This window comes from Enhydra lutris, unplaced genomic scaffold (assembly GCF_002288905.1).
Source record: "Enhydra lutris kenyoni isolate GAN:26980312 unplaced genomic scaffold, ASM228890v2 scaffoldscaffold1, whole genome shotgun sequence".
NCBI lineage: Eukaryota > Metazoa > Chordata > Mammalia > Carnivora > Mustelidae > Enhydra > Enhydra lutris.
The window spans coordinates 26,518,298-26,539,555 of NW_019154085.1; the positions used below are offsets into that span (position 1 = coordinate 26,518,298).

Genomic DNA, 21,258 nt, shown 5'->3' on the forward strand with positions numbered 1-21,258 from the left:
GAAGACAAGAGCAGTAAGTGTTCCACTGCTTGGAGGTCTGCAGATGCGTTATTTCTTCTGCTGGAAGTCTGTTTTCAATTAGCTTTTGAAGCTTTTGCAAATGAAAGTGCATTCTATTCGATTTCAATAATGTCACGTTTTACATCTTCTGTCACTGCAAGTAACTTTAAGTTTGGGCTTTGCTTCATTATTTGTTCTGCATACACTGCTTTTCTGATTTTTTTTTTTTTTTCATTTTGGGGAAACAGTGCAAATTTAGCGCAATATGCAGCATTTCCTACCACTAGGGGAATGGAGGTAGTGCACACAACTATTTTGAAATTATTTTTCATTTTTCAGGGAATTCCAAATAGGGACATTCCCAGCATGGCTATGGCTACTCAAGGAAAACCATAATGCCTGGTTTTCCTTAATACCTTGCTTGAGCTTCTAAACTGTATCATACAAGAATATCTTGGGTTCCTTGTACCTCAGTAGGTAGAATTTGTTTAGGTAGAAAACTAAAACCCTCTGTTTAATTAACATTTGTACCAGTTTCATCCTTTGTGAAAAAGAAAATAAGCAACAGTAGTAAACAAGGAATTCCTTCAAACTTAAAACACAACCCAACCGGCTTCCCAACTCCATCTTCTTCATTAACGGTGGGTTCGTTTCTTGCTCATACCAGACAACATAACTATAATAATATGTAGTAGTCATCCATTTTGTAAATGTGCCCTGTATATTTGCAGCCCACAAACATATTTTGTCTAGCTGACACATTTTTTTAATGTGAGTTATCACTTAAAAATGTGGGGCACCTGGCTCAGTCAGTTAAGCATCTGCCTTTGGCTCAGGTCATGATCCCGGGGTCCTGGGATTGAGCCCTGCAATGGGCTCCCTGCTCTGCAGGGAGTCTGCTTCTCCCTCTCCCACTCCCCCTGCTTGTGCTCACTCGCTCTCTCTCCCTAACAATAAAATCTTTAAAAAATATAAAATAAATAAAAATTTGGACATTTTATTTGTAAATCTGGATTTTCATCTTCCCTTCAAAATCAAAAGTTCTATGGGGTACGTGGGTGGCTCAGTTAGTTGAGCACCTGACTCTTGGTTTCGGCTCAGGTCATGATCCCAGGGTAGTGAGATTGAGCCCCTTGTCAGGCTCCACGCTCAATGTGGCATCTACTTGAAGCCTTTCTCCCTCTGCCCCTCCCTTCCCTCTCTCTCTCTCAATGTCTAAAATAAATAAATCTTTAAAAGGAAAAATCAGAAGTTCTGGCACTTCCAGATCCACGTTGTCAGCATGGCAAAGACCTGCCTGGAACTCAGCAGCTGCTCCCTTTGAGCACAGGATAAGCTTCCAATGCTCCCCAGTTCCACAGTCTCAGGGATCTTTCCTAGGTTCCCCCAAGAAGGAGGCTCTGTGGCAATTCCACCATTGAAATGTACCCTGCCTGACCTAGCAATTCTTGTCCCCGAAAATCTATCCAAGATCATGCAAGTATATATGGATAGCCACTGCAACACTACCTCAGAAACCCTGAAACAACATAAAAGTTACTAGGGACTGGTTGAATAAGTGATGGCCAATCCAGGTAAGAGAATATCAGAGACCCCTCCCCCAAAACAATGAGGTAAATCTAGAGCGTCCTGAAAGGGACCTAGGTCTAAAATAGATGATTAAGTAGAAAAAGGCAAGGTGAGGAGCAGTATGTAATGTGGGGGAAAATGAAGGATAGATTAACATATGCTTTTATATGTATTTTCAAGTGTCTGGAAAAAAATATGAAAAAATTTTTTATCCAGGTGCCTTGGATGGGGGGTGCACCAGCTACTCTGGCCCTCTTGCTGTTAGTAGCTTTGGGCACGGTGGGGTCAGAAGAGGTCTATCCTCACCGGCAGAAAGAAACCCTCCCTGGTCAGCCCAGTTCAGTAGGATAAGGAAGGGGTGGCTCTCGCATCAGGGGAAAGCCAGGTCACACGCTCCTGTCCATAAGCTCCAGAAGGGCAGCCAGGCGGCAGGACTTGGCTGGAGCAGCTAGATGACATGCTTTCGGTGTTATTAGCAGAGGACGGAATTGTGCAGGGGACACTGGAAGCCAGGGACAGAGCAGAACACAGCCGGCCACTTGCAGGGTGTGAAATACTGTATAATATACTGTTAAACCCTGTGACAGATGTCTAGCAGAGGCCGTCCTCATCAGCACTCCACACCTAAGACAGGACTCGCCTCCACAGCCACTGTAGACACTCCAGGCCACCGTCACCCAGGCCTGAAGGACCAGAGGCAACCCCCACCCCAACCAGAAGATCCCCACCCCCACATCTGCTTCTAACCAACCCTCCCCCCCAAGGCATCCAAGCCAAAACAGAATAAAAAGGCACGTGGCTCTTCTGAAAGTTATCACTTCCTGCTAACACATGATTGGGAGGGGGAAAAATTAAGCAACTAATTAGCAAAAATAAAGAAACCCAGATAAGGAATAGATGACCCCTCTCACCCCCTGCTGTGGCCACCTGTCCTCAGCAACACACATGGACCCTCTCTGGTACTTCTTTTCAGAGCCAGAGTCTGGGGTTTTCAATGTCTCTATTCTTTTCAATTACTATAAGATACAAAGTAAAACAAGACGTCTGTATTTAATAAGGGTATCCACTCAGAACTAACTGATAAACACAGAATTTAGAAAACTTAGTATTATTTGGAAAATAATACCCATCCTACTCTATTATATTGCATTATACATAGTACCATAAGGAGGAAACAAAACATGACTCCCCTGTTGTTTTCTCTTAACTTATTATAGCTCGCTCCTTTTCAATATGCCAGTGTTCCCATACCAATAACTTGGGGATAAGAGTTGACTAAGAGTATTTTCAGCCCCTGTCTTTATCCATTTGTCAAAACCTGTACAATATATGCTACAAAGAGTGAACCCAGATGTAAACTCTGGACTTTAGTTAAATGTATCAATACTGTCAGTACCAAATGTACCCCCCCCAATGCAAGATGTTGGTAATGGGGAAAACTGTGGACTGAGGATGTAGTGGCTGTATTTTCTGCTCCATTTCTCCATAAACCTAAAACTACACTGAAAAATTAATAATTTTAAAGACTGCTACTACCAAAAAAAAAAAAAAAGATCAATTTCATGCCTCATCACAAAAACTATGATACGCGGCTGTCTAATCAACATGCACAATTTAAGAAGCTACCAAGAGAAAAAAACAAATAAAACTAATTCAGAACCCGCTAATGCACAAATTGTTATAATGCAAAATACACTTCCACCTTCCACTTCAGTCTGAATCTTCTAACTGTGGCTTGCTAAGCAACTGGAAAAATCACAGAAACACAGCTAAGGCATGGAAGATGGTCCGCTCTCTTCACTGTCTTCAGCAGCATTGCCTCGCTCTCGCTGTAATCCTTGCATCATCGAGGTCATAACTAGAAGGCAGTCTCATCTGTGTATCCAGCAGGTCGACCAAGACTAACTAACATTAGCACCCCCAGGCTGCTAAAACACCGCCCTCGTTCCGAACAGCTCACCTTTCCATTTCTTTATTCTAAGCTGGCCTTCTCGGTCACTGCTTTTTCCGACTGGCCGTTATCATCGGCACCCGGCAAGATCTCCACCGGTGCCCGCTTACCTCCGAATCTTTGGCCTGCTGATTTCGAACGACTATCAGATTGTACAGGATTCTGTCGTCATCTGCCTCTGTGTGGGACAGGTCGTGGGGTATGCTCCACAAATTCTTGTCATCGTCTCTCGCCAGAGTTGCTCCAAATGAAGAATATGGATTGCTATCACTATGGTGTTTAAAAAAAGGGGTATAAGCGTTTTGTAATATATGTAATGTATATAATGTATACATCATATGCCTGTAACATGTAATGCAAATAAAATGTTATATACTGTATAATATACGATGTAATATATAAACATATATTTCTACTAACAAGGCCTGAACTGTCTCTAATAATTAAGCATAGCACAGTAGAATAATTTTAAAAATGACTTTTAAAATGACAGAGAACAGATGTAACCAGACACCTGGGTAGAGGGGATATTACTACGTTCATCAGGAAATTGAGCCCAGCACATCCCAGCAGTGAAAACCAAAAAAGGAAATCCAATAGGGGGAAGGGGAATAAAATTCTTATATGATTAAAAGAAGAAATTGACAAGTGACCTGAAGAGGTGAGCTTTTCACGGGCTATGAGTTCAAGGAAGCACAGTAAACTGAGATCATGATGGCAACGAACTATCAAATTCCTTACAAGAAAGTGAAGAAAAAAATATGTATATCCAAATGCTTACCTTTTTTTTTTTAAGATTTTATTTATTTACTTCAGAGAGAGAGAGCGAGCATGAGTGGGGGGAGAGGCAGAGGGAGAAGCAGGCTCCCTGCTGAGCAAGGAGCATGATGTGGGACTCGACCCCAGGACCCTGGGATCATGACCTGAGCCGAATGCAGATGCTTAACTGACTGAGCCACCCTGGTGCCCCCAAATACATTCAGTAGACAATGTGGATTGTCGAGTAAGAAGTTCAGTAATCCCATTTTTGTATGTTCGCTCTAGGATTTGCCCTCTACAAGGTGGTACCTGTGCTGGGACCTCTGGAGGAGGCGAGCGGCTAAGCCTCCTTAGGACCTGCTTGTACCCCGCCCTGGTGAGCTTCTGTGAGACTGCACAGGCAGGGTCATGTCGGGGCTATTCCCTTCATCTAATTATATGTATGAAGCCCTGACTCCATGTTAATCACAGGGCTCCATAAAGCTGTGAACAAAACAGACACGATCCCCATCCTTGGACCTCACTAGAGCCCAGGGAGGGAAACACATTAATGAATGACCAAGTGACTATAGAGTGAAAAACTAGGATACGTGCTGTAGAGCCAGTGGGGGGAAGCATCAGGTAGGCATTGTAAAGAAGGGGCGCTTGAGCTTCAAGTTGAAAGTCTAGAACAGAGTTCCAGGCAAATGAAATAACACATTCAAAAACCCTGGGTCCACTTGTAAAAAGTGGAGCACAAGTGGTGGGGGATCTTGGAGCCAAGGTCGGCAGGAGGCCACTATCTGCCTCAGACAGGCGGCCAAAACACACTGGACCCTGAAATCCCTCTAGCTGCGGTGCAAAGTGTAGGGTCTGGGACTGGACAAAGAGATCAAAGCGATGGAGAAAGGAGCAACCTATGGGGAACCAGAGGCTGCTTGGCCACATGTGGCTGTCATGTAGGCAGCCTAGCACGGCAAAGGCAGAAATGCAGAAAGCACTTTTGTTCAGAATGATGAGTCAACAAAGAATCTAGTCAAGAAATGGGCAGAGGACATGAACTGACATTTCTGCAAAGACCTACAAATGGCCAACAGGCACATGAAAAAGTGCTCCACATCACTCAACATCAGGAAAATACAAACCAGAACTGCAATGAGATATCACCTCACACCAGTCAGAATGGCTAAAATTAACAACCCAGCAATCACACTACTGGGTATTTACCCCGAAGATACAAATGTAGTGATCTGAAGGGGCATGTGTGCCTGAATGTTTATAGCAGCAATGTTTACAATAGCCAAACTATGGACAGCACCTAGATGTCCATCAACAGATGAATGGATAAAGAAGGGGTGGTATACGCACACACATACAAACACACACACACACACACACACAATGGAATACTATGCAGCCATCAAAAGAAATGAAATCTTGCCATTTGCAACGATGTGGATGGAACTAGAGGGTATTATGCTGAGCGAAATAAGTCAATCAGAGAAAGACAATTACCATATGATCTTCCTGGTATGAAGAATTTGAGAGGCAACGTTGGGGGGTTGGTGGGTTAGGGAAGGAAAAAATGAAACAAGATGGGATCGGTAGGGAGACAAAACATAAGAGACTCTTAATCTCACAAAATAAACTGAGAGTTGCCGGCGGGGGGTGGGGGGGCGGGTAGGGAAAGGGTGGTTGGGTTATGGACATTGGGGGAGGGTATGTGCTATGGTGAGTGCTGTGAAGTGTGTAAACCTGGCAATTCACAGACCTGTACCCCTGGGGCTAATAATACATTATAAGTTAATAAAAAATAAAAATTTAATTAAGAAAAAAAGAGGAAATCTTGCCATTTGCAATGACATGGATGGAACTAGAGGGTATTATGCTGAGCAAAATAAGTCAATCAGAGAAAGACAAAGACCATATGATTTCACTCATACATGGAATTTAAGAAACAAAACAGAAGAATATAGGGGAAGGGAAGGAAAAATAAAGCAAGACGAAACCAGAGAGGGCGACAAACTATAAGAGACTCTTGACCATAGGAAACAAACTGAGGGTCACTGGAGGGGAGGTGGGTGGGGGGGGGTAACTGGGTGATGGACATTAAGAAGGACACTTGATGAAATGAGCACGGGGTGTTGTTTGCAACTGATGAATCCCTAAACTCTACCTCTGAGTCTAATAACACTCTATACGAATTTAAATTGAATTTAAATTTAAAAAATTTAAAAAAAAAAAAAGGATGATGAGCCAATCAAAGAGGACGCAAATGAAGTCTCAGTGCCCTAGCCGCACATGTCAAATTCATTCACTCATCCCTTCAGTTGTTGATTCCACAAACATGAAATGGATGCCTGCTGTTTACTGGGCGCCAGGCTGGGTGTTTTGGGGACGTGAAAACAAACAGGACATTGCCCCGTTCTTAGTGTGACTAGGGTGCAATGAGATAAGTGAAATTAAATTTTTTAAGTATAAACAGAACGTCGTAGAACCAGAGAAGGAATGACGACCTGTGTGATGGGAAGGAAGCTCAAGAAAGGTTTCGTGGAGGCGACGTCTAACCGAGACCCGAGGAATGCACCGCCTGTTGCCAGGAGGAGAAGCAGGGGAAAGGTATTCCGGGCAGAGGGAACGACGAGGGCAGCGCACGGAGGCCTGAAGCGTGCACAGGCCTGGGGGATTCCAAGCCTCCCCGTATGGCTACACCACACAGTGCTCGCACGGAGGGAAACAGAGGGTGGGAAGAAGAAAAGGTCACTCAGGGTCAGACCGATGACCGTGCTGGAGTTTGGACTTTATTGTGTGAACTGTGAAAAGTTAGGGGGATTTTGAGCCTTGTCAGGTCTGGGTTTTAGAAACAACTCAGGGGGAGGAAGGAACAAAGACATGGCCTAAGAGGCCGTCCCGGGGGTTCATGACCTGATCTCTGAGGTCCTCTGTCAGGGGGCCAGGGGCGGGTGTGGGGCAGACAGAGACAGAAGCCCACAAACCAGCCACAACCACAAGGGCCGCTCGATTTAAATGTCATTTGTTAGAGTTACAACGAAGGTTTCTTTGGGGCACAGGAAGGTGGAGTTCTGCTAATAAATACATATTTCACTCTCCATGTCTGAAATACTGGTTGGGGTGAGCACGAGCAAGGGTGTGGCTGCGGAAATAGGGCAGGAGTGGACATGTGAGGACACACTCTAGCATCTCGAGAGGTTAGAACCCGTGCAGGCAGAGTCCTAGCTGATGTGGGAGATGGAGGCCTTTAAGTGGCCCCATGCAGAGGAGACCAGGGTTGACCTTGAGCCTATGGGATGTTCACAGGGAGGTGAATCGGGCTTGGGAACAAGGACGGGGCTGGCCATCTAGACTAGGGAGAAATGCCCATGCACTTCCAGCCCCTGGAAGCCGCAGCATCGGAGGACCGGCTTGGGCCTGGGGAGTAAGGAAAGGCTTTGGGGGAACAGCTAGACTTAAACAGCAGGAATGGAAGGGCCGCTGGAGAGAGCAGATGAGTCCCAAGGAAGACAGATGGTGAGGCCAAGAGGAGCTCCAAAGGGCAGGCAGACACTGGAAAGGCGTCCACGAAGTGAGAGGTGCTGCCTCTGATGGCTTTCTGCCTAAGCAGATTTTACAGTCATTGATAAAGCCCCGCTGCCTTACACAGAGCTTAGCCTGGGGGCTCCCATGTCCCATCCCTCCTACGACACGGCTGTCTGAGGTCAGAAGGGTAGGTAACACTATCCCCATTTGCAGACGCAGACCAGACTTTGGCATTGCTTGACCGTCTGTCCAGGACTGACCGCCAGCTGACAGTCCTCCCAGCATGAGGTCCCCAGTGGCGTGGCTCCAAGCAGCCACGTGTCACAGGCTGGAAATCCAAACTCGGTGACAGGGACACACCCACAAATGGAGCGGCTCAGATAAGCAGTGAACGTGTGCAGTGTTCCCCTCTAAACCGGCAAATTCCCCCAGGGCGGCTCCTCCGGGCATGGAGACCCCAGAGGCTCACAGTGGCCACCGCCCTGGCTCCCGATGCCACTGGACATTTCCCTCTGGGGCCGTGAGACTCTAGTACTTTCCTGAAACCACTCTTCAGCTTGTCCCCGAATTTGTTCCACTTGTGTCAGTCTGGACTCTGCAACAGCCTGGAAAGTCCCTCCAGGGAGGGATTGTACTCTGCACTTCTTAACATCCCACATGGCCTGGCAGGAGCAGGCACAGAGGATGTGTTTTCAGAGTATGCCACGAGTGTCTGTCGTAAAGTGAGCTGTTAAAGGAAATGTCAGCCACAACTCCCCATTGCCACCTTTAATTTTTTTTTTTTAAAGATTTTATTTATTTATTTGACAGAGAGAGATCACAGGAGACAGAGGCAGGCAGAGAGAGAGAGAGAGGGAAGCAGGCTCCCTGCTGAGCAGAGAGCCCGATGCGGGACTCGATCCCAGGGTCCTGGGATCATGACCTGAGCCAAAGGCAGTGGCCTAACCCACTGAGCCACCCAGGTGCCCCCATTGCCACCTTTTAAAGACTCCCCCAGAGCAGGAGGTTGAGAAATTCGCCAGTACCCACCTGCGTTATCCGTGATCAACCCCATGGGAGCATGAGTGATCTAGCCCACTTTCTGCTTGCAGTCCACAATCCCCTTGCATGTTTTGAGAAGATTACAACATGTGCCTCCCTGGCTAGTCCCCTTCCTCTCAAAGCCCATCTCTCTCTCTCTCTCTCCCTCTTTATCTGTCCCTCTCTCTTTCACCCCAACACAGACACATGTACACACACACACACACACATACACACACAGAAACACGCATGACTCCGGCCAGTGTGAAACACAGCCTCTCCTACTTCGTCTGCAAACCCAAACACAGCTCCACAGGGAGGTCAGCACCGAGCCTGTTCAGAGGAGCTCATGCTCCAGACACGGGGAGCCTCCCCAGTGCTCTGCACATCTCACGCTGTCCTAATTAGAAGCCGAGTTGCCCTGGCATCCCATGAGCTTCGGACTGCCTTGTCCCTGACACCCAGGGGGATGGCATAAGGCAAGAGAATCCAGCTCTTCTGCCCCTGGGCAACCAATGACTCTGACCCGTGCTGTTTGCCTGGGGCTCCTGCCCTCCTCCTGAGAGTGGAATGTGACCCTGACCCTAACCCTAACCTGGTCAGCCAAACTCTGGTCCAGATGAAAGTGAAGGAGGGTTCTGTCAGAGCCCGCCCGACTCGGTGATCCCAGATTCTCTGCTCTGGCATGCTAGACCCTGATCCTTTTCTTCTGCACCGTCCACCCCATCCAGGCATCAGTCTGCTTTACTTCAAAACTGAAAACCCTTAAGGTGGAGAGACCAGAAAAAAAGAGAGAGAGAGAAAGAAATGTGTAAAGCAAATGACGGGAGAAGCAGCTTGGGAACCTCTGTGAAGGACTCTGAGGCTTGTGTAAAGAGAATTCAGTGCAAAGGCCCTGAGGTCTGAACCCAAGAAGCTCAGGAAAGACAGAAAGCAGGGACAGAGCGGGTGCTGAGTCAGGAACTTTGACCTTCTCCCCCCCACCCCGCCCATAGAATGATTTTGAAAAGGTTCTAAAGAAAGTGAGAGCAGCTGTTTTGCCCCTGGCCACCATCTGCTGATAATAAATATTTCATTAACCTCAAGCATTTGAGAAGTGGCTCTGAAGTCACATTAGAAGCTGAAGCAGTTTTCACTCAACAGGGACAATTCCACCCCTAGTCCCTCCTGGGGGCATAAGACCCAGTCACTTGTCTTCTCTTTCAACCCATCTGCAGCTCCCAGGAAGACTCAAGATCTGGGAGGACCAGGCCCCCTGCCTGGGGCCCGCGGGTGCAAAGTGCCGGGGGCTGCTAAGGCTGCTTACCCAGAGTTTCCAGAGCTTCCCGTGAGTCCTCCCTACCAGCAAGACTTTGGAAGGCCCAAAACTACTGTGCTCGCTGCTGATACCCGCAGCTGCAGTGAGTGGCTCCACAGGTCTCCCCACAAACAGGCCATGTGTCAGAGGTTGCTGGCACAAGGATGAAGCCCTAAAGAGAGTGAAAAGATAAAAATCTCCAATAGGGATGCCGGGTGGGGGGGGCACCATTGGTTGAGAATCCGACTCTTGGTTTCAGGTCCTGATCTCAGGGTCTTGAGATCGAGCCCAGTGTTGAGTTCCACATTCAGCGGCGAGTCAGCTCGAGAGTCTCTCCCTCTGCCCGCCGGTCCCCTGCTCTGATAAGTAAATTATTTTTTAAAAATCTCCGGTAAACAGCAACCAAAGGTCTCAAAAAACAGACCCCAAAGGCTGTTTGATGCCACCCCCTTGACTAAGGACTTCTCACCTGATTCCCCACTGAGAACGGGTCTGCCTGCTGAGCCCCCAGGCTTCCAGACTTTTCTCTTGCTAAGGAAGCCTCCCAGTGACAGAGCAGGTGGAGCCAAGATCCTCTCCCTCTCCATCTTTTCCCCCTCCATCCTTCCTCTATTATGTTTTTCCCTTTCTCTCATCCTACATTCCCTCCCTCCCTTTTTCCTTCCTCCCCTCCCGCCAGACACCCTAGCTCTTCCTCACACCTGGCTCATCCGGTCTAAACACGGTTCCGTAGATGCCAGAGTTTTCCTCAGCATTTCACCATGGAGGTCCATGACTTCCTTCAACGCCAGAGACACCGCTTGCCTCAGTGTGAAGAAAGAAAAGCCCCAACCGGGGGCCCCTTTTCTGGCCCTGCTGCCCGCTGTGCCCCTGCCCTCCCTGCCCTCTGTCCTCAGGGCTGAACGAGAGCCCCACGTCATCACATCTCATGCATGCGCCCAGTGCTTCCCGGCTTGAAGACAGCCCTGACAAGAACCCTGGGAAGCAGTCAGCAGGACGGGACCCAGTCCTCGGTCTCTGCTCTGCTCGCACTCGTTCCCGCTCACCTCACCCCCTCTCCTGTCTACACCTGTGTCCCCAGACTCCTACACGTACTGCTCCTTCCCATTTCTGTGGAGGTGTGAGAGGCACCTTGAGCTTCACGTGGTCACAACCAAGCACCTGGTTGTCCCATCTGACCTCCCCACCAGCAGCCTCCACTCAGATCCTGGACACTCCATCCTTCCCACTGCTCCAGCCAAAATCCTGACGTCACTCTTGGCTCTCTCATCCCCTACCTCCAAGCCATCAGAAACTCCTATTGGTTCTACATTCAAAACACATCCATCTCCCACCACTCCGAGCCAAGGATATTAAGGGGCAGGCACTAGCACGTCCCAGCACAGTCTGGGGTCTAGCGAGCCAGGGTGGGTCAGTCTCCCATCTGGCATAGGAATCTCTCCACTCATTGTTTCCACCTACCTCTGGACCGTTGCCTCCCACCAAGTCTGTCCCTAACACAACAGCCAACGTTATCCCCTTACTGTGTAAATCAGACCATGTCACCCCTCCCTCAACACCCTGCAGTGGCTCCCACTTGACCTAGACTATAAGCCAGTCATTCAGTGCTCTGTTAGGCCCCATAGGACACCCCAGCCACTCTGGCCTCTTTGCTGTTCCCCGAATCCCCCAGTCACCCTGGCTGATCCATCTACCTGGAATGTTTTCCCCCAGATACCCACATGCCTCCTTCCCTCCCCTCCTCCAAATCTGTCTAAACCTCAGCTCCTCCATGAGGCCTGCTCTGACCAATCTAAATAGCAAGCATGCTCCCCTGCCCATGCTCTCCTTTTCTTTCTCCTACACACATTTATCTTCCAGTTTACTTATTATGTTTGCTGCTTCCTCCCCCACTAGAATAAAAGGAGGAAAGGATCACTACCTACTCGGCCCAGTGATGATGTTATCAAAGTGCTCAGAACAGCTCCTGGCATGCAGGAGATGCTCAATAAATATTTTCTGAGTGATGAATTGTTTCCCAAGTTCACAGGGCTCTGAATGGTGGAAATGAGGCTGGAAATCCCTGTCTCCAGACTCACAAACTCTCAATATTTTGTAGCTATTTAAGTTCACAAAGGTGGGGCTCATCATCTCTCCAGAGGAAGCAGACAATAAGTACATACATTTATGTCAGGTGATGCTCCGGGCTTAGAAGGAATACCAGGTGAATGAAGAGACAGAGGGAGGGGGTGGGGCCTATTTTAAAAAGGGTTGTCAGGGAAGCTTTTCTGATAAAATGACTTCAAGCAGAGACCTGGATAGAGTGAGGGAGTTACCCACACAGGTAAGTGGAGGAAGAACATTCTAAGCAGGTAGACAGGAATTGCAAAGGCCCTGAGGCAGGAGCATGCTTGGTGGATCTGAGGACCCAAGGGAAGGCCCATATGGCTGAAGGAAAAACAATTTCACCTGATGTGCTGACTTTAAAATCGGAGCCTGGTGTGACCGCCCTAAAATGGAAACCACCCAAAAGTCCACCAACAGTAGGATGGGTGAGCAAAATGGATAACCTACAGAGCACCGAGAATCACAAGTTAAGCGACACACAAGCAACCTGGATGGATCTTGCACAGTTTGATGTCATTGAGTACAGCTGAAAAGCAGGCAAAACTAAAATACATGTTCAAGGTGCACACGTAGATGGTAAAACTTTAAAGAAAAGCCAGGAAATGACTATCACAAAAATCTAGATAGAATCTAGGGTGGGGGATACAGGGCTAGCCATAGTAATCTCCTGGCCCGGACGGTGGCTATAAGAATATTCATTTTATAGTTGTTATTTATACTGTAGCTATTTTTATATGTTTTTAGTTTCTTCTGTTTTAATTTTTTTTTTATTTGACAGAGAGAGATCACAATTAGGCGGAGAGAGAGGAGGAAGCAGGCTCCCTGCCGAGCAGAGAGCCCGATGCAGGACTCGATCCCAATACCCTGAGATCATGACCTGAGCTGAAGGCAGAGGCTTTAACCCACTGAGCCACCCAGGTGCCCACGTTTTTAGTTTCTGATATCACATATACAGACGTGGATTTTTTTTTTAAGTTAAGGAAATAAATAATAAGTGAGAGAATTCAGTAAACTCTTAGGGGGGTATTTTAGATACACATTGAGACGCCAAAGTTATTCCCTAAAAAGGGCCCCGAAAGAACACAGTGCACAGTACATAAGAGGCACCAACAAATATGTATCAACCAGACTAAAAAAGACTTCAATTGCTAACAAAATAAATTTATTTTACCCAGCACTGAAGCAGAATTTACTCCAAACAAAGGTGAAGAGATAAGATCACTTCAAGATATCTAGAGAATAAAAAGTTCCAGGAAACCTAGATCACAGGCTGTGTAAGAGAAAGAAATTTCATCTTCTCAGGAACTTCCAGTGTCACTAAGACTGTCTCATGCAATTCACGAAAGGGGAAGAGGGACACTGGAGGTTGCCTGGAAAGAAAACCTTTAAAAGTCATCCCTCTATGCGCCCTGAGTGGCTGACTTCTTGGTAAAGCATTCACCTCCTACCCATTGGACCGGAGGCCCCGTTCTGGGAACTGTGCCCTTGACCCATGCCTCTCTCCCCTCTGGCTTTCGAGAAGGTTAAGCATACAGGCTTTGCGATAGGTTCTTATAGCTGGGAGCTGATTCCTGCAGTAGGAATCCTTTGTGCCTCCGCAGGCATTTCCTAGGAATCCTGGTCCGGCCCAGGGCTCTGGGCTTTGTACCTGCAGATTCTACAGGAAGTCGTGACCCAGCTGTGTCAGCTCGGGGAGCCCCTCAGCACACTATGGGGAAAGTCAGGTCATCTGCGCCAGCCCGAGAGAGCTCACTGACACGAAATCTTCAGCCAACGTATCTTTAAGCCCTTCCAAGGGTGGAAGACAATTTATTCAGGCCGGAGGTCATGTGAGTCCACACTGTGAAATGAAAAACTCCACACATGTAAAGGATTATTGTTCCTCTCGAGCGGGTGCTGAGTGCCTCCTGAGTGTCTTTAACGCCCCACCCTTCTTTCCCATGGGCACCTGCTTTCCCACGGGCAGCCCAAACACAAGAACATGGGCCCAGGGCTCTCGACCCCAGGTTCTAACGATGCTGCAAACAGTTTCTAGCACACACCACGTTAGCATCTAGTTGCACATCTCCCTGCGTACGAGGCAGTCCCTGCTCTTTCTACGGTGACGAAATAGAATAGGATTTGAATCCCAGCTCAGCCAAGCACGCCTCTGAGCAAGTCACTGAAGCTCTTGTGCCTCAGTTTCTTCAACCGTCAAGTGGGGATTGCAGACGACTCCGCTTCACCGTTCCCACGTGCGCACACTTACCCACTTACTAAACTCTGTCATCCCAGATCGATGCTGGTGCTGCTTCTTCAGCATGCAAGGGGCATGTCGCCGGCTGGGCTCCGCGGCATGATGCCCTGCTTGCTTGGCTCAGCTCTCATAGTGCAGACAAGTGTCCTTTCCGTAATGTATCCGGTGCCAAGTTTTTTGCATTTCTGTGCTTTTTATTGGTGATTCCGCTGTTTGGAATGGCCCCCAAGCATAGTGCTGAAAGTCCTCACACCCGTGGGTTAGATAAGCTCCATCCAGGCAGCAGTGAGAGGGCTGCTGGCCCTGAGTTCAATGCTAGCGAGTCGAAATATACAGAATAAGGTGTCGTGGAGGAGAGGTCGTGGAGGAGAGCGGGGAGCTAAGGCGATGTGGACGCTCGTCACGTGGCTCACTCAGGTGGCTTAAGAGAGAGCCACGATTAAAAACTCAGCCACGGTTTTAATTCTCTCCCTTTCTTCTTTGGCTTTTCAACAACTGGACCGTCGTGGTGCTTATCGGTTACTGACGGCCACTAAAAATCAGAGATTGGCGTGAGTATAAATGAGAGCGTCAGACCTGTATTTCCCCGAAAGTCTTCAAAGGGACCCTTGTGAACAGGCTTTAGAGTGTGACATTTGCGCGCCACTTCCTTCAGGTTGCATCGAAGGCTCTTCCAGATCTCTGAGGTCTGTCCCTGTGGGACACCATATGGCAGTGGACTCTGGGGCCGGAGGATGGGACATCGCTCTGCTCAAAGGCTGACTGCAGCTGTGCTTCCAGAATCATGACATTTCAAGGGCCACAACTCATGCTCAGGGGAATTTTTATATGACAGGACATGCTTTTAGCATGGATGGAAGAAAGCCATGCTATAAAAGTGAAATAAAAACCAATGCTCTGAGCTCGAACGTTTTCCCGAAAGTACCCTGTAGTGGGTTGAAGAGCGTCCCCCCAAAAGATCTGTCCAAGTCCCAACCCTGGGTTCCTGTGAAATGTGACTTCATTCAGAAATAGGGGTTTTGCGGCTGGATTTACGAAGAACCCTAAATCCAATGACTGGTATCTTTACAAGAGCAAAGAGAGGGGTGTTTGAGACAGGAGGAGAGGCACATGGAGGGAAATAGAGGCAAAGACTGGAAGTGGGCAGCCAGAAGCCAAGGACACCAGCAGCCACCAGAAGCTGGAACCTGCTAGAAGCAATTCTCCCTAGAGCCCTTCCAGCTTCCAGAAGTGTGAATGAACATATTTCTGTTTATTGAAGCTACCAGATTCGTGGTACTTTGCTGTGCCAGCCCTAGGAAACTAACGTTATACACCCCATGTGTTTCTATCCATTAGTCACATAAAACCTTGAGCCCAAAAGTTATTCACTATTTTACAGACAAATGATCGACCACGTAGCCATTCCAGAACAATCCAAAACAATCCATTGGTCCTCAGTGCACATTGGTTCCTTGTGGTTTTGATCACTATTTACTTTAGGAATATAGGCAGGGCAGGGCAGAATGGCAAGCAGAATGTCAAACCTTCCAAGATGATTGAAAAGATGAGTCTTAGACGACTCTGTCCTAAAATCGGAGTGAAGGGAAGAAAACAGAGACTGATCAAAACCTCTGGCTTTCTTCCGCCCTAAAGCCTGGTGTGAAGGTCAGGTCTTACGTCCTTTCTCCAGACCTGTTCTCAAGCTTCCTGGCAATAGAGATGACCTCACCTATTTGCTGGTGAAACAGCCGTGAGCAGCTAGGAGTTGGACAAGTGCTTGTGCTTCATATGCCCAGGGCCCTCAGGTTCCTTCCCTGTACCACAGACAATCTCACTGGCCCTGGAGACCACATCAAACAATTTCAGTGGACACAAGCCCACAGGAGGAGGAGAATTTGCATCAAGCCTGGAACAGCCCTGCAAGATCCTACATCAAAGTCTGATCCCCTAGGGTGCCTCGGTGGCTCAGTCGGTTGAGTCCGACTCTTGATTTCAGCTCAGGTCATGGGTCATGAGATGGAGCCCAGCACTGAGGTCCGAGCTCAGCGAGGAGTCTGCTTGAGGCATCTTTCCCTTCCTCCCCCTCTGCCTCTCACCTGCTCGCATACCCTCTCGCTCTTAAAAACAAATCTTTTTTTTTTTTTTAAAGTCTGATCTCACATACAAATGGCTATCAGACACATAAAAAAATGTTCATCATCATTAGCCATCAGGGAGATTCAAATCAAAACTACACTGAGATACCACCTTACACCAGTCAGAATGGCCAAAATTAACAAGACAGTAAACAGCAAGTGTTAGAGAGGGATGTGGGGAAAGGGGAACCCTCTTACACTGTTGGTGGGAATGCAAGTTAGTGCAGCCACTTTGGAAAACAGTGTGCAGATTCCTTAAGAAATTAAAAATAGAGCTACCCTATGACCCTGCAAATGCACTATTGGGTATTTACCCCAAAGATACACATGTCGTGGAAAGAAGGGCTATCTGTGCACCAATGGCCACAGTTGCCAAACTGTGGAAAGAACCAAGATGCCCTTCAACAGGAGAATGGATAAGGAAGATGTGGTCCATATACACTATGGAGTATTATGCCTCCATCAGAAAGGATGAATACCCAACTTTTGTAGCAACATGGATGGGACTGGAAGAGATTATGCTGAGTGAAATAAGTCAAGCAGACAGAGTCAATTATCATATGGTTTCACTTATTTGTGGAGCATAAGGAATAACATGGAGGACATTGGAAGGAAAGGAAAAGTGAATTGGGGGAAACTGGAGGGGAAGATGAACCATGAGAGACTGTGGACTCTGAGAAACAAACTGAGGGTTTTGGAGGGATGGGGGGATGGGTGAGCCTGGTGGTGGGTATTAACAAGGGCACGTATTGCATGGAGCACTGGGTGTGGTACATATACAATGAATATTAGAACACTGAAAAAAAATAAAATTACAAAAAAACCTCTGATCTCCCCATTTTGCAAAAGAAGAAAGTAGAATTTGAGGACGATAAGAGAGGCCCAACCCCACCCCCACAAATCCCACAGTTAGTTAATAGCTGAAACTAGGACTCGGGTCTCCTAACTCCCCCTGGGCTCGGTTCACAGGGCCAGGTTGCTTCTACTTCTAGGTAAAAAGAACTTTACCCACAAAGGACATGGAAGAAGGGAAGGAGAAAGGGGCCAAAACAGACAGGAGCGAAGGCTACTGATATCCACCAGTTTCTCATGCATAAATATTATAAGTTACTTTTGGAAAACATTTGGTAGTTTTCTGAATTTTTTTACAATGCAAGGCATGGATTTGGAAGTCTGACAGACATGGATTCAAATTCTGGCTCTCCGACTTACCAACTGTGATTCTGAATTCATTTAAACTCTCTAAGTCTTGGGTTCCTCCTTTATCAAATGGTGGTAAGTAACACCCATTTCATTCAGTGCTAGGGATGACTAACAACAGAAGGTATGCAAGGAAACCTCACTCGTGCAATAAGCTATACCCAGGAGGCACCATTTCTAGAAAGTTAAGAAAGAAGGTAGATGCAGTCAGGGGAGATACGTGGTGGGGAGGGGTTCAATTCCATCGCTGCTTTCTTAACACACACACACGCTGCTGGGCGCGCGTGTGTGTTGACTCTTAGTCTTCACAGCAGTTTGTCTTAAATACATTTTTTAGAAAATTTACACATGGAAATTAACAAGTGAACAGCATTATCATCATTACCAATCAAAAAGGAGCTATTCCGTTCTTACAGGAGGAGTCAGGGGAGCTGGATTTAGGGCCTCCAATCTAGACCAGAACCTCCAATCAAGCTAGGGTTGCAGCCCCCCTTAGAAGAGTCATAACCACAAGAGACCCGAGGGGTAAACAGAAAGGAAAGAGATGCCATTACTGCTTGGGGAGACTTTCTAAGGCTCCATCACAAAGGAGGGAGCTGAATGGGCCTGGAGAACAGAGAAAAGCTTAAGAAGTTGGGGAAAAAAAATAAGATGTCTATCTAACAAATATGGCATTGGCATCCACACCAGGGGGGAGACCAGCATGACGGGACCGATCACAGGCAGAAAACGGAGAATCAGACAAGCCAGGGAAAGAGGAAGTGTGAAAGCAAGCACGGACGGTCAGCAAGCACAGAGGTATGGCTCACACACCAAGGAAAGAACATCAGATTTCTATCTCTTGTGACTTGCAAGAGAGCAATTTTCATGTCATCAGGCAGGGGCCAGAAACCAGATTTCAGTGGCACCAGGGTGGGGTGGTCAGTTGAGCCTTCGACTCTTGATTTCAGTTCCTGTTGTGATCTCGGGGTCCTAGGATCAAGCCCCGAATCTGGCTCCCTGTTCATCAGGACTTCCAAGTGCATCCATGCCTTGCATTGTAAGGAGCCACTAACCTCCTTGGGATTCTGTCTTTCTCTCTCCCTCTGCTCCTCTCCCACCTGAAAATAAATAAATATTTTTAAAATTTTTTAAAAAAAAGAGAGAAACCAGATTTCATAGTGAATGGGTGGTAAGGAAGAAAGTGGGGCGTGGGGGGGGACAGTTGACAACTCCTTCAAGACCTTTATGCCCGACACAAAAGAAAGCAAAGGGTGGTAATCGAAGGGCTGGGCAGTATCAGGATGAATTTTCAGGCATTACTAGAAAAAGGAGAAATTCTTTTTCTAGAAAAAGGGGAAACAACTAGAAGAACAGAGAAAAACACAGACACAAACCAGACAAGGCACAGGCATTTCCCTTCAGGTATAAACTCAGAAAAGCCAAAAAAAGAACGAGGTCAAAACATAAAAGGCAAGATCAGACTGGCAAAGGAGATGAGACTCAGAGTTGCTTTTCATGAACTCCCGAGAATCCCTGGTGCATTTTGGAAGAGGCCTGCAGGTGACCATGTAGACAAATGACACTTGTCATTCCCCAACCACACCTCTTCCCAGCACTGCTCCCTTGCGGCCTGAAACAAAACTTGAAAACCATTGTCTCATCATAAACAATTTGGTTAGGGAGAGAGCATATATACAAAACCCTTTTTTTATAAGTATTTAAAAAAAGACATAAAGAAGTTCTCCATAAAATAAAACTTAAGACCATCTGGCCCATGATTTCAACACATCAAGGTTTCAAACCGGCCACTGGTCTGGTAGTTTGTCAAAAAGTTAAATGAAGGATTCCTGTATGACCCAGCATCCCACTTCAAGGACATACCCAAGGTCACTGAAAACTTACATCCCCACAAAAACTGGTACGCAGACGATCACAGCCCCAAAGTGGAAACAACCCAAATGTCCATCCCTTGGTGAACAGGTAAATAACATGTCAAGAAGCCAAACATAAAAAGGGTATTCAGGGGGCGCCTGGGTGGCTCAGTGGGTTAAGCCACTGCCTTCGGCTCAGGTCATGATCTCAGAGTCCTGGGATCGAGCCCCGCATCGGGCTCTCTGCTCTCTAGGGGAGCCTGCTTCCTCCTCTCTCTCTGCCTGCCTCTCTGCCTGCTTGTGATCTCTCTGTCAAATAAATAAATAAAATCTTAAAAAAAAAAAAAAAGGGTATTCAGCCTTAAAAAGGAATGAAGTGTTAATAAATGCTACAATGCAGACTAAACTCAAAAACACGATTTGGAGTGAAAGAAGCCATGTGCCAAGGCCACAGAGCGTCAGATTCCATTTATAAGCAACTCGCAGAAGAGGCAAATCGAGGAAGACAGACAGCAGATCTGTGGGTGCAGGGATGGGGTGGGCCAAGGAAGGGGGAGTGGCGAGTGATTGCTAAGGGGTGTGGCATTTCTTTGGGGCTTGATGGAAATGTTCTCTCTCAAATAGGGGAGATGATTGCACAACTTTCTGAATATATGAAAAACCACGGAACTTCCCACTTTAAAAATAAATAAACAAACAAAAAAGATTTCAAACTAGACCTCATGATGACTTGAGTAAGGAAGAAGATACAGTTACCCATACACACACCTATCACTGCTCCACATTTCCACGAACAAGCCGCTCTTCCCAAATGGAGTTGCACTGAAATGATGCCAGGATTGACACTAAGCCACAAAAGACCAGTCCACTCATATCCGCATGCTCAGAAGAATAACAATGATAATTAACACTAACTAGAATTTATTGGTTGTTTGCTATGGGTCAGACACTCTGCTAAACACTACTTGGATTAGCTCATTTCATTTCTCACCACAACCCTTTGAGGTACACACTGATGTCCTCCCCATTTTACAGATGAGGAAATTAAGGCAGAAATAAGTTTCATAATTTATGCCCAGTCACCCAGTTGGGATTTCCACCCCAGGCAATCTGACTCATGAACACTAGGCTATTCTGGCCCCAAGTGACTCTGTCTTCTTAAAATCACTTGCAAAATTCACTGCCTTCCAATGCAAACCAGGGCAGGTGAAGATTTTTAAATAACCAAAACTATTAACTCGAATAGCAATCTGGGATGGAAAATTGCAAAGACCCAAGACACTGAGAATCAGTACTGTATTCTCGTTACAGTGAATACTGACAAGCTGCACGTACAAGCAAGCATGAAATTCCAGATGGTTACTTACTTCTTTGTAGACTGAGGGTGGTTGACTAGCTGTCTCCCTGTCCATATTATCCTAATATCTAGGTTTCTTGCTGAAACCATCAGCAAGAGCACACAAAAGTTTGTGCATCGTGTGTACAGTTGTTTCTGTATATAAAGCAGACATGACATATATATTTACACACATGTGCGCTCACTAAACAGTGAGGGGCGGATGGTGAATTCTAAATCCTAAGTCATGGGAGTGAGAGATGAATGAGCTCAGAGTCATCAAAGAGAGCTGCTGTTT

General features: G+C 47.0%; 1 protein-coding gene across 1 annotated transcript in view; it reads right to left on the minus strand.

Annotated features, from left to right (window-relative positions):
- The window catches only part of LOC111145675 (melanoregulin), a 65,230-nt gene that overhangs the window by 42,585 nt on the left and 1,387 nt on the right, over positions 1 to 21,258 (minus strand). Inside the window, exon 2 of the mRNA XM_022500766.1 lies at positions 3,631 to 3,790. Coding sequence (XP_022356474.1) covers positions 3,631 to 3,790 — 160 coding nt within the window. The remainder of the gene's footprint in view (positions 1 to 3,630; positions 3,791 to 21,258) is intronic.